The sequence below is a fragment of the Antedon mediterranea genome, chromosome 6 (genome assembly GCF_964355755.1).
Source record: "Antedon mediterranea chromosome 6, ecAntMedi1.1, whole genome shotgun sequence".
Classification (NCBI taxonomy): domain Eukaryota; kingdom Metazoa; phylum Echinodermata; class Crinoidea; order Comatulida; family Antedonidae; genus Antedon; species Antedon mediterranea.
The window spans coordinates 6,550,066-6,572,176 of NC_092675.1; the positions used below are offsets into that span (position 1 = coordinate 6,550,066).

The following is a 22,111-nucleotide window of genomic DNA, read 5'->3' on the forward strand; positions in this document are numbered from 1 at the left end:
ACTCTCCCAATACCAGACTTTTTTTGAGGACCAAAAGGTCCCAAATTTATTTTTACCATTAAAAACACATTCCGAATACCAGACTTTCCGGAAAACCAGACTTATTTGGCCGGCCCAAAGGTGTCCGGTATTGGGAGAGTTGACTGTATACCTATTTACACCGAAATGCTCAGAATAATAATTTAAAAATTATAGACACTATCGTGCTAACAACCAAACAAAGCAAGTACTATATTTAGCAAAAAAATATTTTGCCAAGTAAAAATAATATTTTGCCAAGTAATAATTATAAATCATACTTACAATAAAACCTGAATGAATGACAACTACGACATGCTTTTCATTTAAACATAGTCCTTGTATGTGAGCAGGGCAATTATCAATTAAGGTACTGTACTTTGTACCTAACTGGGCCGAAATAAACCAGGCTGTGAGAGCTGAGTAGAGTGTAATAGCACAAATCTGTAAAGCATGCATTGGCTCAATCAGGTCCAACAGAAATGATAATCGATTTCTTCTTATTACTGGTATGACTAAAAAGAAGCATTATTAAAAAAAAAAAAATTGGAGAACATAGCGAATAGTTCACAGAGGGGCAGTAATTTATTTTTGAGGAATAACTTTGATAATTTGTTCTTATAATAGGGAGGGTTCGATTTGAGATGACTATGAAGTGCATGGGGAAGTTTGGCTTTATTCTTCCTCAATCCAAATCCAATCCAATCTTGACATTCCAAGGCGACGACTAGCGACAAATCAATGCATAGGTTGTTCCGAATGTTGCTCCGTAATAACAATAATTTATGGAGTTTATTCCACAAAAAAAAATAAATAAAAATAGATAAATTTAGGTATTTTATCAATATTATATATTGTGTGAGTAAAAGTTATAAGCTATTTGTGATCCAACAAAATATATTTTGATATAATTTATTAATTTACCTGTAATATGTCGGACATTAAGAAATGTCACAAACAAACATGACATTATAAGAATTGTCACCATTCCTATCATCTTGAAAGAAAATATGAAGAAAATCCACTCTGTCAAAAAATTAAAAAATATTTGAAGATTAAAAATAAAAATTGTATTGTAATATGTTATATTGTACATAAGCATAAATCAAACAAGAAATGGCTGTTGAATGGGGTTTGACGATTGTGCAGTGGGGATAGTAAAGTTTTTCTATACCAAAATAAATTATGTCTTTAAATTATTACCTGAGAGCCATGTAATTGGATGTAATGGGTCAAAAGCTAACAGAAGGCTGTAAACAGCAGCAAAGAATGGCAGCAGCATGGTCATCCAGGCAAAACTTGCACAACTCCTCCATAAATAATCCTGCAAGACAATATTTGATGGATGATAAGCTACAATTATAATATTGGTGGTACATTGATAAGATTCAGTCTAGGCTAGTAATACTCTCTAGTATTTGTCCCTTTGTATGTTGTGTGCTTCCTGATCTTGTTTAGAAATTAATTATAACATTGTTTATTTAATATAATTAAATAATATTAATAGATCTAGGCTTAACCTTCTAGTTTTTGTTGTTTGTTATTGTTTATTATATTAAAATGAAAAGTAAATTGAAAAACTGAAACTAAGCCTTAGGCTAGAATAGAGATAATATTATGCACTTGTCAATTGCATGACCCACAATACGAGAGGTGTGTCATTTGTCCGATGTGCGTCATACCTTATGAATACCACGATGCACCTGTGCGTAAAAAATGTGACCATTTTGACGCACTGTGACCATGTTTTTTATGATATTTTTAGTGGTAAAGTGACGGACATTGACACAACACAACATCGTTCATTGATGCAACGTACCTTCTAGGTTTTTTTACGCACCCCTGCGTCAGTAATTATTTGTAAATGATGCACCCATGACGCACCTCTCCCGGGGGTCGTATAGTAGGTCATACAATTGACAGGTGCATTAACTAAATAATAAAATAGATACTATAGGCTAGTAATGTATTTATTTAGGCCTAGGCCTTTATATTTCATAATTTTTTTTTTTTCACTGCCTCATCATCATTTATTTTTATTTCAACAATATTTTATGAGGGTGGTCCATCCAGCATCAGCTGATCATTAGGGACCCTCAAACAATACAAACAGTAAATACAAAATAAACTATAAAAACACAAAATCAACAAAGAAATAAAAAATAAATATATATTACGTAGCCTGTCCGAGAAACGTGTCAGGTATCGTCACCCTTTATGACGTTATCCAAATTCCTTCACTTGCAATGAAGGGCTAGTGTTGCCCGAAAGCTCTGCTAACTTTTCTGGCTGTTTTACTTATCGTTTTGATTTAGCTTTTCGCTTTTTTTTTTGTATCTCCATTGAGATCCAGCCACTGATACCCACACAGCATTGTCATTTTTTCAGTAATTTGCCTTTGTATTTATATAAATATACAGTACCGTAGTAGGTCAACAAAGAAAGAAGGATTAAAAAGAAATAAAATCAGAGAGAGAGAAACAGGTGTTTATCATCATGTTTATGGCCAAAACAATTATGGAGCAATAATCTTATGGCTAGGCCCCCTTTTATACTATGGACTTCCTTCAAGCGCAGTGCATTCCTGCCTGCGACACCCACTCAGCTCGGCAAGCAATCTTCATTAACTGACCACCTAGGAGGCCTAGCTAGCTAGGCCTAGGCCTAGGCTGGCCCTAGGCCTGACTGGTGTACATCGTGTTCGGCCGCAAACGGTTTCGGCCGCAATGTTTTGAATGCCCATATAAGGCGCTATGTATGGAGCGCCAACTATGCATCAACTTCCGTTTGTTCTGCTGGTCTTTTCATTGGGTTATTCCATTCTAAAAATGTGGGTGCATTCTAACGTGATCGATCGAAATTGACCGACATAAAATGTACGGCGTATTATCATATTACTTTCTGTGATATAAGTATTATTTAGAATGCTGTGGTGTGGATATATTTGAACCTATTTTAAATGATTTAGATATACGTTTATTATTATAATAATAATCTTAAACGGGCAATAAACTTGTACTTGTGTCTTGTACATTTACTCTTGCAGGCCTAATGTGTTCTAATAAAAACAGAAATGACCATTAAATCAGTTAATAATACATTAAGTATTTTAAAACTCTGGTTATATAGGCCTATTGTATGTCTAATAATTATTGTATACTATCAACAATACTTAAATAAGCCCATGCCTTCATAAGAAAATAGGAGGAAATAACATTACAGTATTTCGAAATTCCTTTTTTAAAGCGATTTTTTGAAAAATTCATATTTAGTAAGGCTTGAATTATTTCAGGATTATACAGTTCCACAGTAAAACCTACCAACATTGGATTGCGAAAACTCTGAAAAGGCTACTACTGCTATTGTTTTAAAACAATGAGGGAGTGTCTTGAATTCCATCTTAGACAATGAAGGTGGTGTAGCATGGTTGTTTTTTATTAACATAACAATGAAATGTGTTACGTTTCGTGTCTTCAATTTGTTGAAGTGTTATTAACAGCAAAGTTAAATATAAAAATAATGGTGAATTATTTTATGTTTTTAATAATTAGAGGGAAGCTAGCTTGCTTGTTGTATGTGATTAATGGAGATGTTAATATTAATGTTACATTTTATTATGTTATTTATCCAATATTTACTATTTTTATAAATTGTCACGATTGTTGTAATTCAGTTTGTTAACTGCAAGAACAATTTAAATAAATAAAAAACCTTGCTTATTATTGTTGTTGCGTCCGTTTTCACTTACATTTCTTTTCTTAACGTTATGTTAATATAATATGTTCATTATTGGTTTTATATTTATTTTACTCTGTACAGTATTTGTAAAAATAAATGTTATTAAGTTGTGGTATACATTACTGATTCTGATTTTCAAATGTACAAATTATATGTGGCAAACTTCACCGACATTGATATACAGTAACAACAACGATACATGAAGAAAAACATAATTAAAAGTTAATAATATTTATTTTTAAAGTACACACACTCTTTTTCATTATAACTTATAGAAGTGCATATCCTTAAATTAATCTAATGACAGTACTGTATATAACTTGCATTCCTTTCAGTCATTTCATTTTCTTATGTCATTATTTATAATTCAATCTTTATACTGTATAAGAAAAAAGAAAGCATGATTTTATGTTCAATATCACAAAATACACATTAAATCTCATTTAATTTGATTTATAAATAACATTTTGTTGTACTTAGTTAATAATAAAACGTCAGATATTTATGACTGTATAATCTCACATAAAAAAAGTAGGGTAAGTGATCTAAGTATAACATCGAAACTTTGCTGTATAATGTCTAATTTCATAACGTGATTCACTAGTTATTACAAAAATTAGTAAAAAGACTTAAAAAAGCCAGTTGTTTGTTTGATTTCATCGTAGTGTTACATGAAAAAGGAAATTTTGTAAATATATAATTTTGTGTGATGCATCGTTATTCATTTTGGTTTGATTTATTACAGTTAGGCCTCTAAAGTTAAAGTTTAAAAGTATAGTCACCTACAAAAAGCGCAAAGTTTGGCTAAACAATGACCATTATTTTTTAATAACGCTTTTAAGTTAGGCGTTTACCGTCACACAATACACACACACAAAATTCGGTACATTTAAGGATTCTTTTTTTGTAATCGGTAAAACAATAACCGGAGTGCGCGCATCTTTATAAGAGAACCTCATTTTAGAGAATATTACTTATTTCTGAATTGCCACCCGATTCTGCTATAGTTTTACAGATAGCACCTGTGGACAGTAGCAGAATCGGGTGGAATTGCCATCTGAATTGTTAACTACACTTTTACTGATTATCTACGAACCATGAACGATTGTATTGAATGTCGCGAACCCGTAACGGAACAGCAAGAAGGACCGTTTTGCGAAGAGTGTCAGAGATGGCAACATCGTCGGTGTGACTCAGGAGTGAAAAGAGGAGCAGCGTACAGGTTAGCCGTCGAAGAGGGTTTTATTGATTAGACATACAGTAGAGAATGTGCTCCAGAAAACAACGTCCAACCGGTGCCGCAACTGGAGATTTTTGCAGCCGACCTTGGCGACTTTTTGGAACCAATCGTTCATAGAAGAAGAGGTACTGAATCTTTACCCTGAACCACAACCAATACCAGTGATGCCTGCTGTTGATGATGACATCGTTACTTATCGGCGATTAGCAGGAACAACAAAACGTGGGAATGTAAGTTCTTAAAATATTTATAATCTATTCTTTGTAATTTTTTTTTTATTATCGCATTTCTTGTGAAAACCAACTTAACCTTCTGTTGTTTCAGGACTCGCTTGTAGACAGTCATGGGTACCAATATACAGAGAAGATTGATAAAAGACGGGCAAATACAACATGGAGATGTTTTCTCAGAAACAAGAATGTGACGTGCAAAGCAACAGTGTTGGAGAAGAATGGAGTTGAAACATTGTGGGATGAGTACCGCGAGGGCCAACGTAGTGTACGTTCTCAAAATGCTTGCCGCGAGTAAACTTATTACTCGCGATGCGCTGCTCGCGTTGAATAGTGCTAATGTATGTATGTTAGTTAAAAAATTAGTAAAAACTCTTATGTTAGTAATAAACATTAAATATAATTTTAAACTATTTGCAAAATACGTTAGTTAAGAACTTTTGTAATATAACATGTTATTGCTAGAAATAAAGTCAATTTTAATGTATGTAAAGAAGTAAGATATTAGTAAAAATCGTATGTTAGTAATAAACATTAAAAAAGATATTGTTTCATTGTTACATTTTAAAATATTTGCAAACTATATTACTTATTAGTTAAGTAGTTTTGTAATATAACATGTTATTACTAGTAATAAAGTCAATTTATTTTATTTTTATTTTTTTATTTTATTCATTTCGGCAATAAACATAAAATAATAATTACAAAAAAAACATAAAAATATATATATACAGTATATATGAAAAACAAGACACGAGGCCGAGGAAAGACAAAAGCATTAAACAAACGCTGTCACCGGTAAGGTGTGTCTCTCCAACACATAATTTTAATGCATGCTAGTGGTTATATATGAAAAAAACAATTATAAATATAAATGTTATATTATATGTTTATTTATAAAATATGGTAGCTAAGTTAATTCGTTCGTAAATTCTCAAACTTATAACATGTCTAAATAAAAATACAGGAATTGATAATAAATGTGTTAAGATTGTATATAATAAAATAATTTTCATTTTTCTCTATCTGTGATGAATCTAACTGTATCTGAAAAGAAATCGTAATATATACAATACAAATGTAGAGAAAAATCGGTAAAGCAATGCACCCCTATTTTTTTAATGGAATAAGCCACGGACATCGCCAATCTAAACAATGCATTTAATATAAACAATGCAAGCAAGCCTGGCGTTCCATACTAAATACATGCGGCCGAACTCGTTGGCGGCCGAACACGACGGTATTCGGCCTGACTTGACTTATAGAGGCCTAGCCTAGGCATATAAACTATTCACCTACCGTACGTATTTCATATTTTTAAGGATTATTTTGTTCACAATGTTATTACCTCCTTCATAAACCAGTGCGTTGAAAAAGCCATTATGATTTGCAGAAGAAATAAAATAAGAAAATCAGGAAACAACTTGATTTACCCGCGTTCGGTTCAATTCTCCCATGCACAATGTTTTTGATTTTTTTTTCTGTCCATGTGCAGAACAGCGCCACCTCTCTCCATAAACTTTTGACACAAAAAAAAACACCGCTCACACGTACAAAACACAACACACACTCTCACACATCCCACCCACCGCACGACGACACGGCGGACACCGGACGGTAATAAAGGGAATATTTTCGTCAATTTACATTACTCTTATATATCGATATAGGGTAGATGTAACTGTGATGGTTTTTAAATAGTTAATGGTATTTACATGTATTTATTTGAATCAATTATTCATTTTGGGCAAAAACTAATTCGGCGAAACATGGCGGCTAGCAGTAATACATGGGTCAAGCATGGAAACAACGCAGCAGACTACGGCGGTACCAACGGGATGAGCAACCGGTTGGTGTGGGTTGATCTGGAAATGACAGGCCTAGACATTGATACCTGTCATATCATTGAAATGGCTTGTCTTATTACAGATGACAACCTTAATATGGTTGCTGAGGTACATAATTTGGCGCTAATTTAGTTTTTTTGAAAATATATATTTTAATCAGCCATATGTATGGCAGATTTTTCAGTTACCACAAACAATACATCATAAAGGTTTTTACAGCCGAAACGGCCGCCAACTGAAACGGCCGCCAATTGAAACGCAATTAAATGTATGAAACGCCGCGTGTGCCGTTTGTCATACAAAACGACGTGTGGTTTAATACAATTGTTTTACTTTTTTTTCAGATTGAAATGACTTTAGACGTATGTGACTTAATAAATATTAAACAGATAGATGTTTTTTAATTATTTATGTATTATTATGTTTATCGTATAATAATGAATGTTGTGTAAACATAGTTGGGTTTTTTATATATTTTTTAAATGTAGGCCTATACAGTAAAAGTGTAAGGAAAAGAATTGGAATTTGACAAAATAAATGATAAACAATTACTATTATTATATTAAAATCTAAATTCTTCCTAGTACTAGTTAGATAATTTAATATTTATTGACGATTAAATCGAATTTATGATTTTCCCCGAATAGAGGTGGTTTTCACAAATTGTTTTACATTATATTATAAACATATACACGTGGTAGTGATGTATCGTTACATGTGCTGTAGGCCTACTATTTCAATCGACTAGGACGGTGACAGTTTCAACAAAGTATTACATCGCAATGTTTTACTGTGTTTAGTGGTATATTATTTGTAAAACATGAAAGCAATTAATATTTCGTTACTAAATGGATAAGAATATATTTTAACATTGTTCCTCTTTGCACCCATCCTCTTCCCCATCCCTCAACCCTAATGTTACATACAAAACACAAATTAAGTTTGTTTAAATTTGACTTAAACAATTGGTCTTATTTTGTGACAAGTTTCTCTTTCGGAAGTAATAGGGTGCTAATTTTAGTTGAGTACATAAATCACAGTGTCTATTTATTCGTTCCTGTACACGACATGTATTATTGTCCTGCGGTACGTACATTTGAAATCGCCAGTTTTTTAACGCTGAAATTAGGCCTATTATGTATTCGAGAACCATCTGTGGGCACGACCATCTAGTGTTGATAATTTGATAACAAGTAATGTTCAATTGGAAAAAACTCCATTTTAAAGGAAAACGCAAGCACCAAAAAGTGCGTGGCATTTCTGTGCAAATAATAGATTATTGTCTTTATGTAATGTTAGATGACGCCGATACGCGGAGCTCCACAGATAATGTGACTAGGCACGGTTAATGCGCTAACATCTAACATAAATTCAAAACAATTAGCCCTGCGAAGGTGTTGTTGATACACATAATAGTAAAACAATAGGACACAACTTCATTTAAAGTGCTTTATTTGCACGTTAGAATGTTTGAATATTATTCCACAATTTCATATGTTATTGAATTTACTATAGACCTAATAAGTAACAATATAAATAGCTTTACTACATAACATATATTAATATTATTACAGTACATTTGTATTTGTTTTGCCTATTTCAACTTCAATAATTGATACAGTATTTGTTTGAATACGTTAAATAAATTTATATTGCGCTTAGAATGGTGAATTATTATAATAAACATTATTTTTATAAAAACTTAACTAAAAAATACGTTTATTCTTTGATTTTATTCTTAAACATATATTGGTTGGTTTCATTTATTTTTTTTCTCCATCATGGTTTCATAGGCTTTACTGTACGTTTATAATACTGCATTGGCTTGTTGTAGCTGCGGCGGTATTGGCGTCCCATAGAAAATGTTGGCGGCCGTTTCAGTCGGCGGCCGTTTCGGTCACACACCATCATAAATAGGCCTATATTGTATATATATATATACCTACAATATAGTAGAGTACTACTACACTACTTTACTAACCTACTAACTTGATTTAATTATAATAATAAAACACGAACTAACTAACTAACAGGAGGCCCCCTCAAAAAAAATATTGTCCGGCCGGACCAGTTTTGGCTCTTGATTTGCCTCAATAGCCACTGCCAAAATTGCTAATAATTCTTGGACATTAAAAAAAAAAAAGACTAATAATATTCATCAACATCCACCTGTGCTTGGTGGGTACTGTGATTTTAACATTCCACGGCCAGTGCCTAAAATGAAAGTAGGTTAGTATGGTACTTGGATTGAGTTTAATTAACCCAAATGTAAATTTACCATTGTTTTAGGGTCCAAATCTTATTATTCATCAACCAGAAGATATCTTAGAAAATATGAATGATTGGTGCAAGGAACATCATGGGAAATCTGGCTTAACGGAAGAGGTTCGCAGAAGTACGCTCAGCTTAGAGAATGCCGAATACCAAATGTTGGGGTTTATACGGCAGCACACACCCCCAGGGAAATGTCCCCTTGCCGGAAATACGATACATGTGGACAAGAAATTTCTAGAGAAGTACATGAAACAATTTATGTATCATCTTCACTATCGTATTGTAGATGTCAGCACAGTGAAAGAATTATGCAGGTTAGTATGAATGGTCTGAAAACTTTAGCTTAATGGCAATGCTCCTTGACTTCATGGCTTTGTCTAAGTCTAATTTGTGATCCTGCAACAGCTGTAGTTGTACTGTGTGTTTATTTACCTCTGCCAAGGAGGTATATGTAGTCAATCGCTTGTGTGTGTTTGTTTGTCTGTTTGTTTTTTTGTTAGCAGGATTACTCAAAAAGTAATTATAAGATCTTTACCAAAATGAAAATACAGATAGATATGTGGTCAAGGGTTGCATCTTCAGTCTAAGACTGTTCTCCCAGAGGGCCCAGTCTATATATATGATGAGTTTGTGACAATGGCTGTGTGTGAACTAGTACTAGTACTCATCTCGAAAGATGTACTAGGTTCTTTAAAGTGCACATGAGCCAGATGTGTACACTGGACATACAGTTTATAGTCCTTATTCGAGAAGATTCGTTCTACCACCAGAACCATGGAGCGAGCCTCAAACCCTTGCCGATGTTATTGCTACGTATTACTGTCTTAACAGTTCGGCCACTCACTGTTCTGTTCTAATTTGTAAAACTTTAGTTTCCTCTCCTTACACTACAGTAAGTATGCTAAACTATTATTTTTCTTTTATATTTTAGGCGATGGTATCCGACTGCATTACGTACCGCCCCTTCCAAGATGGCCGCACATCGTGCATTGGATGACATAAAGGAAAGTATCAAGGAACTGAAATACTATCGACAAAACATCTTTCTACCTCCAGTATAATGTTTAATGTTTATTTATATAATTTATTCATATCAAATTAAACTGTATACTATAATATTAGTCATAATAAGCAGGGTAAGGATCTGTGCTACAAAAAAAAAGGGATTTGAAAGCAGACCATAAATTAGGCCAGGGGAAATACATTATATTGTTCTTGTCACCACCTCTTAAAATTTTGGTGCAATATTTTGGTCATCTTTTATCAGAAGGTTTTAATCATATGTGCACACATTACAAGTTGTGGTAACGTAGCTACAGTAAACCCTATTAGGCCTACACTTTAAAATTACGGAAAATCATCTTTTGTGAACAAATATAAAATTATAAACAAATTTTGTACCTAGGCGACTGACGAGAACCACGTCATCTATTTCGCAGGGCCTTATCAATAACATAGCATGTGTCTATTATTATTGCACTTTTTTTTGCAGTTTTCCCGGTCAATATACTGTACTATACATGGTTAGAGAGATTCCCTTAGGAATAATGACCAGGTTGGTTAAACTTACCGAGTTATTTAAACGTCTCTTTAATCATCCTCAATAGTAAGTGATTTATGAATTGGTTAATATAACGTTTGAAATTATTCAATAAATTTATCGACATTCATTGTTTTCTAGTGCTATTTTTAATATAAAAAAAAACCTGCATTTTGGTAAATTATCTGGAAAATCTGAAGAGTTTTTAACATTAGCAAACTCAACCCATAAGATTGTACATATAATAGTCTGTAGATACAAATGTTTCCATGAAACATGTACATCTTAGAAAAAGCTATGGTAAAGGGTTTTAATTTAACGTGGTTGATTTGCAAAATTGGTGCGTCATGGCCACCTAAAGGTAAGTCATATTTTTTACGCACAGGTGAGTCATGGTATTTATAAGGTATGATGCACATCGGACAAATGACGCACCTCTCCCGGGGTCGTATGGTGGGTCATACAATTGACAAGTGCATAAGCATGACCAGACCATTATTCACTTTTCTATGTATAGTTTGAACTTATTGACAAAAAAGAAACACCAAAAACTGTTAATATCGGCAGATTTATTTATAACAATAATACTGAAATGGTATTATTCTTTTATTGCAACATTCAGAAACTGTAAATACTATACTATACTGTACATTTGGTTTGTGTTTCTGGACATGTTCTCAACTGAAAGCTTGCAGGATTAATTACTAGACTACTTAATTAGTAAAACTTTGAACATAAAATGAATGAATCTAAAATGAACGTAAACAACAACAATTTAGCTATTTGTTTTTGTTATGAAATACACCTGTTTGTGTAAAAAGTAGATATCTTATACACCTTATTATGAAGGATATTTGGCAAGTATGTACTCAATAAAATAAAAAATAATATACTTAATTGAGTACGTTACGTTATTTTTTTTTTCGTACATAAGTTGGGGACCCCATGTGAAAGATAGCCTGGGCTACTTCCTAAATATAACTAAATCTAACTCTCTAAATAATCTCTCTCTCACTATAAATTAAAAGAAGTAGCTCAGGGGATTCGAACCCCATACATCGACATGTACATCCATAGTCTAATCCACTCGACTACATACAGTAGACGGCTCGACAGAAAGCATTTGCATTAGCGAATTGTAGTTAGCTCAATTCTTACGTCACACCTTATGGATGACTAATGATTATTCATGTTTATTTTGTGACGTTTCATTAGGGGTCCCAACTTATGTACAAAAAGAAATATTGCGTACGGGACACATGAATTGAAACGCTTAAAAAATATATCTGTGATTTTAAGAGTAAAATTTACATAAAACACACCTGTTGGCATAAAAAGAAGATATACAAGAATAGCATTTTGATACCATGCATACTGAAATAGATTGTAATAGCATAATTTTCACTTTGAAATGTGGTTGTACTGTTATGTTTTAGATATATTTATTATAACAATAATACTGTGAATGGTATTAGGGCTTTTCTTTTATTGCAAAATTTAGAAAATTCATTATAAATACTGTACATTTTGTTTGTGTATCAGTGTATCTAGAAATGTTCTCAACTGAAAGCTTTACATAAAATAGTTTTCTTCTTTAGAAAAAAATAAAATAATTTTACAATGTATGATTTGGAAAAAATCGAAACCAAAACAAGAAGCATGCAAACATCAACACAACACAACATTTTTAAAAAACAGGTAAAGAAACAAATATTCTAACATTGTTGTTGCTAATACAGTATTCTCAAATGACATTACTAGACTACTTAATTAGTAAAAATTTAAACATAAAACATAATAAGGTAATCCTATCTAAAATGAACGTAAACAACAACAATTAAGCAATTTGTTTTTGTCATGAAATACACCTGTTTATGTAAATGTACACCTTATAATGGACATTTGGCAAGTAAAATTTACATAAAATACACCTTTGGGCGTAAAAAAAGTAAGATATTTAAAGGCCAGGGATGTGTACACTTGTATTATGAAGGACACTTGGCAAGCATATTAATATAATATACAACTGTAATGGACATTTGAATTAAAACAATTAAAAAAATATAGTGCATCTGATTTTGACAATAAAATTTACCAAATAAAAACATGATTGTGTGTGGGTGTGGGTAATTGAGTTGCATATCATTCGTGTGATTATTGCCTCAACGTTTTATTGCAAGTTCTGCAGAAGTAACAATGGTTATTGTTTTCAAATTCAGTGGCTATATTAACCATCTAAACACTCTTCCCATATCTAAAAGCTCTGTCTACACTACCACCAAACTATGCGACAATAAAAAAAAAGTTGTTCCCATATATGGGAGACATCATATCACTACCATATTTGGGCACACTTTTTTGTCAAACTAGTTTGATAGTGTAGACAGAGCTTAAGTAAATTTTACAACTTGAATATTTATTGACTTAAGCGAAATACTTATTTAATATCACACTTAAGCAGATTTTCCACTAGGCGAAATTTGTTAGCGCGAATCCAACGTTTTGAAGAGAAAAAAATCGCCTACTCTCTTTCCACTACATGAGTGAATAGCTGTGACGTTTCTTGCATGGTTGCTGAGCTTTTCAATTCGCATGTGCTCATGAAGGCGTCGTAGCTCATTTCTTGAGCTCTGATTGGTTGCGCAATATTTCGCTTCGCAAAAAGTAGAAACAACTCGAACTAGTAAATTTCGCTGCAGCGAAAAAATCAAACGAACTAGAATTTGTTGCAGAAGGGTGTAAGGCATACAGAAACTGGAATACGCATGCGCATAGCATGACGCTTTCGATTCGCGTGAACAAATTCAACTAGTGGGAAATCGGCTGTAAGTGTGTTTGATGAATACTGCCAGATGACAGCCTCTTCTGTATTGTTTTAATCCCAGCATTTGACATCCCAGATTGAGTTCTTGTGTGCTGCACGTGTTGTTGGACGTGCAATCACCGAGAATGGGCACTTGTTGATACGCAGTTTGGGCATGAATGCCTTAAGATGGTCAAGGGTTTGCTGATCGACAATTCCGAATACGTCAAGTGCTTCTAGATGGGCCATAGATTTAAATTTACTGTTGAAAATAAAAGAAACAGTATTTAATATAACACAATTTGAATTAGTACTAAATAAGTACTAAATAACTAAAATGACTACTATTTGTGTATTCAATCAACAGCCGCTTCATCATTAAGGATAGTTGAGAGATTATTAAATAAGGCAGCGCTTCGATTTTGGCTGTAGTTAATTTTAAGCTGGCTAATGAGCTATACCAAGCCCCAGACGTTTTTGTCGAACAAATAAAATTGAAAGTAATAGACGGGACACACTACATGTTGGTTTTTGAATATGCAAGTCGCCAGCCTAGTGATGTGCCAAAATATGGTAGTGATATTCCCAAATATGGTAGTGATATGATGATCATCATCATATATCATCATGTCTATATATGGGCACATCACATTTTGTTGTCACATAAAGTTTGATAGTTTAGACATATAAATGTGTAAAAATGCCTTACAGAAGTGAGTATTTCTCAATATCATAACACCTGCTTAATGAAATGTGTTTTAGGTCCTTTAATCCTTGGACAATCACACTCACAGATTCTGTTGTCAGACTGGAGTCGCTGAGATCAAGATCAAGCAGGTTCGGGCAGTTCTCTACAAGCTTTGCGACTTCTGCAAAATATTTTAACAAATGTGTTACTTTACACAGATATTACACTATGGCCCATTCCTATTAAGAAGACACTTGCTTCGCTCAATTTCTAAGCTTTTAATTTAGTTAGTTTATTTACTACACTGTACTGTAATTTCTGTTACAAGTTACACATTTAGTAATAAAAATCATGTATTACATTTAAATGGGAAAGTTAATAATCAAGATGTTTGGTACTGCATCTGTATTTTCATATTTTATTATTGTTTAAAGGTTTGCATGGCGTATAAACATTTTAAAGTTTGCAGTACAACATGCGATGGGAAAAACAATTGTTTTTTTTTTATTTTCTCTTCTGGACGGAGACCAGAGCAAGATTTACCCCTAAAAATCACTCTAATGGCCTATATACTGTATACATTATTTTCTATGGGAAAGTAATACAGCCAACTCTCCCAATACTGGACACCTTTTTTGGGTCGGCCAAATATGTCTGGTTTATTGGAAAGTCTGGTATGCGGAATGTGTGTTTTAATGGTAAAAATTTGGGACCTTTTTTCTTTAAAAAAAAGTCTGGTATTGGGAGAGTTTCTGGTTTTCAGAGTCCGGTATTGGGAGAGTTGACTAAAATATACAGATATTTGACTCTTCCAGAATAATCTAACTTTATAATACATACTGAGATCATTCATCCAAAATCGATATCCACTTAGATTAAGATGCTTCAACGATGGGTAAGGCATCAGGAAAAATGGAAGTAAACACTGTGCAGACGTCAGCTTACAACACGATAGATTTAAAGAACGTAAGCTGTGCAAACAAAATGGTATATAATTATAATAAAATTGTTAATAAATAAAATTTAATAATAAAAAATAAATAAAATCTAATATTAAATCATTCATTCATGTATTCAATTGGTCGGATGTTTGCCCTATCTAACAACAGGATGCTGAGCTCTGGAGATCAAAGGTTTTATCTGCGGCTTCTACATGATCAGTTCCACGTCCCTTAACAGACAATGTGCACCGCAGAGAATATGTACATAGTACTGTTCTACTATAAGTACATTGAGAACAAACAATTTTCAAGTAGTTCTCGGTTGTGAGACTCAAACCCATGACCTCCAGATCACTAGCCTGGCGCTCATGCTCAAGCTTGTGCTAGGGGTTATTATTTGTTGTCAGGTAATTCAACGTTTTCAAGTAATTCTATCATAAATCCTCTATTCATTTATGGGTAGCTTGGTTAAACTAATTTGAAATGAAAATTTATTTATTTATTAAAAATTATATTAGATTAGATCATGGACCTACAGATCTACAATTTTATAGGTTCATGATTGGGTATATTAACGGTCACTGACAGACAGACGTAACTAAGAAATAATTTTAAGGTAGTTTCCACATGGCTTTTGAATAACAGAAACATCAAACACTTTTATTATCATTATGTTTAAAAATTTGTACCAAAAATTTACCTTTTGCACCAAAAAATTTGAAAAAAGGCTTTCTCCGTAAGTCCAGTACACATACCGAGGTTAATGTCTTCTAATGTGTTACAAGATAGTCTTGCGATCACTGATATAAGGTTGTCATTTACGTTGGCGCTTTCCAAGCTAAGCTTGCGTAGCTTATTGCAACGGGACAACAAATGGTACAGGATTTGGTCATCATCTATCTTACAGTTGGACAAGTCTAGGTATTCTATGGCAAGTTTTGGTTGATTTGAGTTTAGTTGGCTGTTGGAAAAACTATAGAGAATTAACACACAGAAGATAAACAAGATATAAAACAGCACTGAAAGCACCAAAGTTACTGTACTGATCGGGTATAAGCTAACCTCGCATATACGGCCATACAACATTGAAAAAGTGGTTCTCGTCAGATCACCGAAGTTAAGCAATGTTGGGCCCGGTTGTATTCTGAATGAGAGACTGTCTGGAATCGCAGTGGGTGCTGTATATTCCCAGGGGTCCCAAGTCTACCGCTACTCGCGGTAGTCTACCGCTTTTAGTACCCATCTACCGCGCTACCGCTATCTCGACGTTTTCTACCGCATTTTGATTTTTTTACCGCATTTTCAAATTTCCCCATATTTTTGGCCAAATTGATTTACGGTTACACCCAGGCTCAGCCCAGGTCAACAATAGTCAATAAATAACCAGACAAAAGTGAGGCAGGATGTTGAAACAATGTCTATTCATGCAGTCTCCGTGGTCTATTATTGAATTTTTATTTGTATGCACAGTGCCTTTGTTAAACCGTAACAATAATATTATAAACATGCACGGTAGCACGGTACTACACGCCGGACGTAGAAAAAAAAAACCAACCAACCGTGAATCAATCACGTGGTCACCGGAATACGCGATTATCAATTTTGGGAGGATCCAAGTTTTACTAAATAAACGCTCTTTGATTACACAGTGGTTGAGACACGTTTTTAATAGTTATTACATTTTTAAACACCCTCATAATTAATGGACTCTACCAATGTTGATCCGCTGCAAAAAGAACAACAGATCGCACATCGCACGAGGTTGTTGAGGCGGTGTTTTATTTGGTTTTACTGTACGATCCGATAATACGAACATGTTAAAATGATTTAAAAGGCATGGATTCGCCAAGCAAGTAGGCCTAGGTTTTACCTAAGATTGTCGTAAGCTCTTTTGTTCAAACTTGTTATTTATATAGCAATAATCCACCCGTTCCGGCATACACGCTAGGCCTCTATTCTAGCCTAGCTAGGCCTACTCCTCGGACCTTGATCGATGTGGATGGTGGGGAATTTCCTAGCGATAAGAAATCGGCGAAATAGCTCATAAACGGCCTACATTTTAATGTTATATCTTTAATGCCAGTGTAATTACGTATGGATAAAACAATATAAAACTCAATGTTTTTCATCTGAAATAATATGTTAACTCGCGTAATGTAGCATAAGACGGATTCGGAATAGTTATTTCTTTTTATTATAATAATTAATATTATTTTTTTTTTTTTGGGTTTTAAAATGGTAGCTAGCTAGGGCCTAGTAGAAGCCCTAGGCTAGGCCTGTGCCTAAAAAAAAATGAGTAAATTCTATTGGGCAATACTATCATGTGTTTATTGTACATTATGTAATTAAGTTAAATTATTTTATATACTGGATTTTAGTTAAAATACAGTATATATTTTTTAAATTCTTTGTACTGAGGATGTGTCCATAAAAAAAAAATAAAATGTAAAAATACTGATGGATAAACCTATGTAAAAATTAAGCCAACTTATGTGTAAATATTGTATATACTGTATATTATGCAACATATTTAGTTAATTAATTAAGAGACGTAAACGACACGCGTGTTGATTTTCGATTCCCCGCGCGTTGACTTTCGACGCCCCGACGAATTGAATGTGGTTCACGACAAAATCTCCTGCGAATGGACTTTCCCAAGTTGGGACCTCTGTATTCCGGAGAGTGATGGTGATGATGTATAATGATAATATCAGACTAGCATGTGATAGGCATGGGTTCGAGTCTATCTGTACCATATTAACTGTATCCTTAGGCAAGATGCTTTACTCTTATTGTCTCGTCCTTCAGATGGGACTTAAATATTAGACGAAAAAAATAAATAAACACAACACAAGTGATTTGATAGACCACAATCTGATGGATCATCCTGTCATTCACTTGCATTGCGCTTACAGCCTAAAGCTCTGTCTACACTATCAAACTTTATTATGACTAAAAAATGTGATGTGCCCATATATGGACTTGATGATGTCATATCAACACCATAGTTGGGCATATCAACACCATATTTGGGGACATCATGCTTTTTTTTGTCAAAGTAGTTTGATAGTGTAGACAGAGCTTTACATGCATCCAGGTGGCATAGTAAATACTATAAAACTCAAAACAATTATGTATTTATTACCAGACAGGCTATGCTTTATAATTAAATAGAGCATTTCAGACTATATTTTACACATTTTTGCCTTTCCTTAAAAACCAAGCTTAAGTACTGTTCTAGCAAGCCTAAATATCTGTTTACATGTACTTACCATATTTGTTTGTAACTTCGTTTTCTAAGTGAGTACCCATTTGGCCGATGTGTTAAGGAACCCTCAATGCTTGCCTGGGCAAGTTTCACTGCAACGCAGCCCCTCTCAAGTACTTTCCCAAGCGTTCCCGATGAGAAATGATATCCGGTTAAATTAATCTTTCTCCACAAACTATCATCATATCTAAAAATGAGGAAAGGAAAATTTTAAACAAAAAGTAATTTTATTGTGCAGAGATGTGCCTGAACACAACATTTTAACAATATGGACCTCATAATTTAATGGAGTGGTCGTTGACCACATATCTATCTGTATTTTCATTTTGGTGAAGATCTTGTAATTACTTTTTGAGTAATCCTGCTAACAAACACGATCGATTACATATACCTCCTTGGCGGAGGTAAATAATCTGCACACAGTGCCCAGTTTTTAAGGTGTAGATCATTTATGGCCGATTTTAAGGAGTGGAAAAGAAATTTTTTTTCCAGTTCATTACAGTTGCCAGTATTATTAAGGTGTTAAAAGTTGTTAATTATATAAATAGGATCCCAATTTACCCCACCCTAGTACTAGTAGGAAGTACACCTATTAGAACAATAGGCAGTTTGTGTATGTATTGTCTTACCAAACAATGAGAGTACTGTATGATTCATTTATAAAAAAGTTCCTTTGTTATGATTGGTTTATTGCTAAAAATACAAAGATGAAAATGAATGATCACTTTCATTATTGTTTAAAGATGTATTGTCCCCCTGAAAAAATAATGTTTTTAATTTTTGTTGTTGAATATGCCATTTTAATGTCACATAATAGTTACCCACTTTGAACAAAAATTGAATCGAAAACAAAAAATGTATTTACCTGAAAAAAACTAATTTAAAGCAAAAAATAGTCAAATTGGCTGCCAGCCAATGTTTTTTGGTTGAATTTGACCATTTATTTTGTCATTTTATATTAGAAAACATTATTTTTTTTACGGAAGGGATTATTAACCTGATTAAAACTACAAAATAACCTATTCAAAGTCTGATTTAATTAATTTTCATTTTTCTTGTTTTTGGGGGACAATACATCTTTAAACGAAAAATCTAAGCATTTTTAAAAACTTACGCTAATGTTCTCCATCTTTTACACACACCAGCACAACTAAGAAGGGACGGTATTGGTAGCCATTTCAGAATTGAAAGGATCACTTCATCTGTTAGGGTCTTGAATATAGTTTTGGACGGAATGGCTTTCTTTACACGTTGGCAACTGCAAGTCTGTCCAGTGTGGTCATGGACAGGAAAATTACGTACTGGAGACGGCGTTGACGTTATATCGTAAACATCTACCTGTTTAGATGCTGTATGCACAGACTGTAAAGTGAAATAACTAGATTTAATTCATCACTAATGACGAATTATAGGTTATATGCATTGATTTAAATAAAAGATAATTGATTTTAAAAGATAATTGATTGATTGATTGATTTTGTCAGATTCTTTAATTATTTATAATATATGAAAGATAGAATCTTGCTAACGCAAATACAATAGCCGGTATCCAATCAAACACCCCTCCGCGCATAATGTAATAAACCACTCTTGTTACATAATAATATTAAAGACATGTACTCTTTCTCTAGATTTCATTATAAATATAAATCATGCGTATAATCTAAACACTAAGAAATAAGTATATAAATGATACCATTAATGCTGCACTATCAAACTAGTTTGACAAAAAAGTGTGATGATGTGCCTAAATATGGTACTGTGATAAACTCAAATATGTTAGTCCATATATGGGCACATCACATTTGTTTTGTCGCATAAAGTTTGATAGTGTAGACAGAGCTTAAGGGCCTATAACTTTTAAATTAAGGTGCAGAACTGACCTACTGTATCATTTGCATTGTAATTTTTTTTAATCCACTAAGTCTACAACTAGAGTCAAATGATTGTATTAATTAAATTAGGTATATTTTATTTGATAATCTGCAAAGCTCTGTCTATACTATCACTAGTTTGACAAAAAAAAAGTGTGATGTGCTACAAACTGGTAGTGGTATTGCTCAATGGTAGTGATATGACATCATCATGTCAATATATGGATACCACACTAGTTTGTTTATACTCACAGGAGGGGGTGATTTTGATTTTGAATCTTCTTCATCATCAGATAAACTAGGCTTTAGTACTTCTACACCAAGATCCTTGTATAGTTCACTTTGGACAGGTTCAGAAATAAATCTCATAAGCCTACAAAAAAGATACCTCTTTAAAGAAAACAGTGTCATAGAGTGTTAAATGTTTACCATGGAGGAAACACTTATTACATATTCTATTATTGTTAATTTAGAAAACAAAGCAGCTTTGCTTAAATGAGATTTATATTGCTGTATTGTTGTCTAGATCTATGAACTTTAACGATTCGTCCATATCATTGCGACGTTAAATGGGATGAATAATCCTGCTAAAAGAAAACTTTGTGTACTAGGGTGGATTCAACTTAACACTGGCCGTATTATATTTAATGCCTGTAAATAGGCCTGTACTGTAGAGTTTATGTAGTTGACAAGCAGAAGTAGTATTTTAAAGACCAATATTGGTTCGTTTTTTCCAGAAAATAATCATTACAAACCAGTCAAATGAATCTAAATTTGCATAAATAAGTGAGGGTTTTTAAATTGACCAATCAATATGTTTTCTGCCGACGATGGAACTCTAAAAAAGGTGAATGAAAATTATGACTAGGCCTATGAATAAATTCATGATGGTAAGGTGTAAAAAACATGCCTATGACAAACATTATTAATAATATTTATATAGGCCTACCTAGCCTAGTATATTTATTATAGGAAATAAAAACAGTCACCTCTAGCCTAGCCTATTTCCAATTTAGACTGACAGGGCGAGTACGTATGTAAATAAATCATTAAATGTTAACATGGGGCATGGCAACTTGCTTGACTATACTAGCTAGCCTCGGGACCACCCGGCCCATGGCCTTCTACACTATACTAGCACTAAATTCCTACAGTACTCTACTGCTAAGCCTAAATAGCTAGGCCTAGGCTAGTAATAGAAGACTAGCATGGTGGGCTCTAGGTCTAGCTACGCTAGGACTAGGGGCTCTAGGTCTAGCTACGCTAGGACTAGGTAGTAGCAACAGGGAGGGGGGTTTTTACCGCAGCAGCCTCTACTACATACTAGCCTAGCCTAGGCCTACTACTAACTTAGTAGACTAGCACTATTGTACAACTAAATAACCTACTTGTTTTCAAGTTCAATTGATTCGCTACGTTTACGCGTTCGTTTTCTTCCAGCAGCATGGCTTACCTTCTTTCGACTCGCCATTTTTTATTAAATGATAAACTTTTCGCGCTGTTTCAGGTTCGCGTGTGTGCGTGTGACAAGTCAATGAATGAATGACGTAAATTCTAAATTTAGCTAACAAAAAAAATAAATAAACAATCTATCAATGATTGTCATGATTGTGTTTTTGAGATGTTTGTTTAGAGATCCCACTGTTTTAT

The 22,111-nt window shown here is 33.5% G+C and overlaps 3 protein-coding genes across 4 annotated transcripts in view; 1 reads left to right on the plus strand and 2 right to left on the minus strand.

Annotated features, from left to right (window-relative positions):
• The window catches only part of LOC140051134 (nucleoporin NDC1-like), a 34,692-nt gene extending 28,020 nt beyond the window's left edge, over positions 1-6,672 (minus strand). The window contains exons 1-4 of one of the 2 annotated variants that reach the window (XM_072096255.1): positions 6,575-6,672; positions 1,222-1,342; positions 943-1,044; positions 304-533 (exon numbers count right to left, since the gene is read on the minus strand). In XM_072096255.1, the coding sequence (XP_071952356.1) occupies positions 304-533; positions 943-1,044; positions 1,222-1,342; positions 6,575-6,607 (486 nt within the window). In that variant the 5' untranslated portion in view covers positions 6,608-6,672. Of the gene's footprint in view, positions 1-303; positions 534-942; positions 1,045-1,221; positions 1,343-6,525 lie in introns of both variants that reach the window. The other variant, XM_072096256.1, reaches the window with a different exon arrangement.
• A 149-nt stretch (positions 6,673-6,821) lies between these two features.
• LOC140051490 (oligoribonuclease, mitochondrial-like) lies at positions 6,822-11,017 on the plus strand. The gene is made up of 3 exons (XM_072096725.1): positions 6,822-7,181; positions 9,363-9,661; positions 10,279-11,017. The coding sequence occupies exons 1-3, from the start codon at positions 6,942-6,944 to the stop codon at positions 10,406-10,408; spliced, it is 669 nt and encodes a 222-aa protein (XP_071952826.1). The 5' UTR covers positions 6,822-6,941; the 3' UTR covers positions 10,409-11,017.
• A 1,740-nt stretch (positions 11,018-12,757) lies between these two features.
• LOC140051489 (S-phase kinase-associated protein 2-like) lies at positions 12,758-21,989 on the minus strand. Its single transcript, XM_072096724.1, has 8 exons — positions 21,850-21,989; positions 20,714-20,834; positions 19,702-19,949; positions 18,592-18,774; positions 16,020-16,280; positions 15,219-15,349; positions 14,400-14,559; positions 12,758-13,952 (listed from the first exon to the last, which is right to left on the minus strand). The coding sequence occupies exons 1-8, from the start codon at positions 21,930-21,932 to the stop codon at positions 13,763-13,765; spliced, it is 1,377 nt and encodes a 458-aa protein (XP_071952825.1). The 5' UTR covers positions 21,933-21,989; the 3' UTR covers positions 12,758-13,762.
• Between the last annotated feature and the right edge of the window lie 122 nt (positions 21,990-22,111).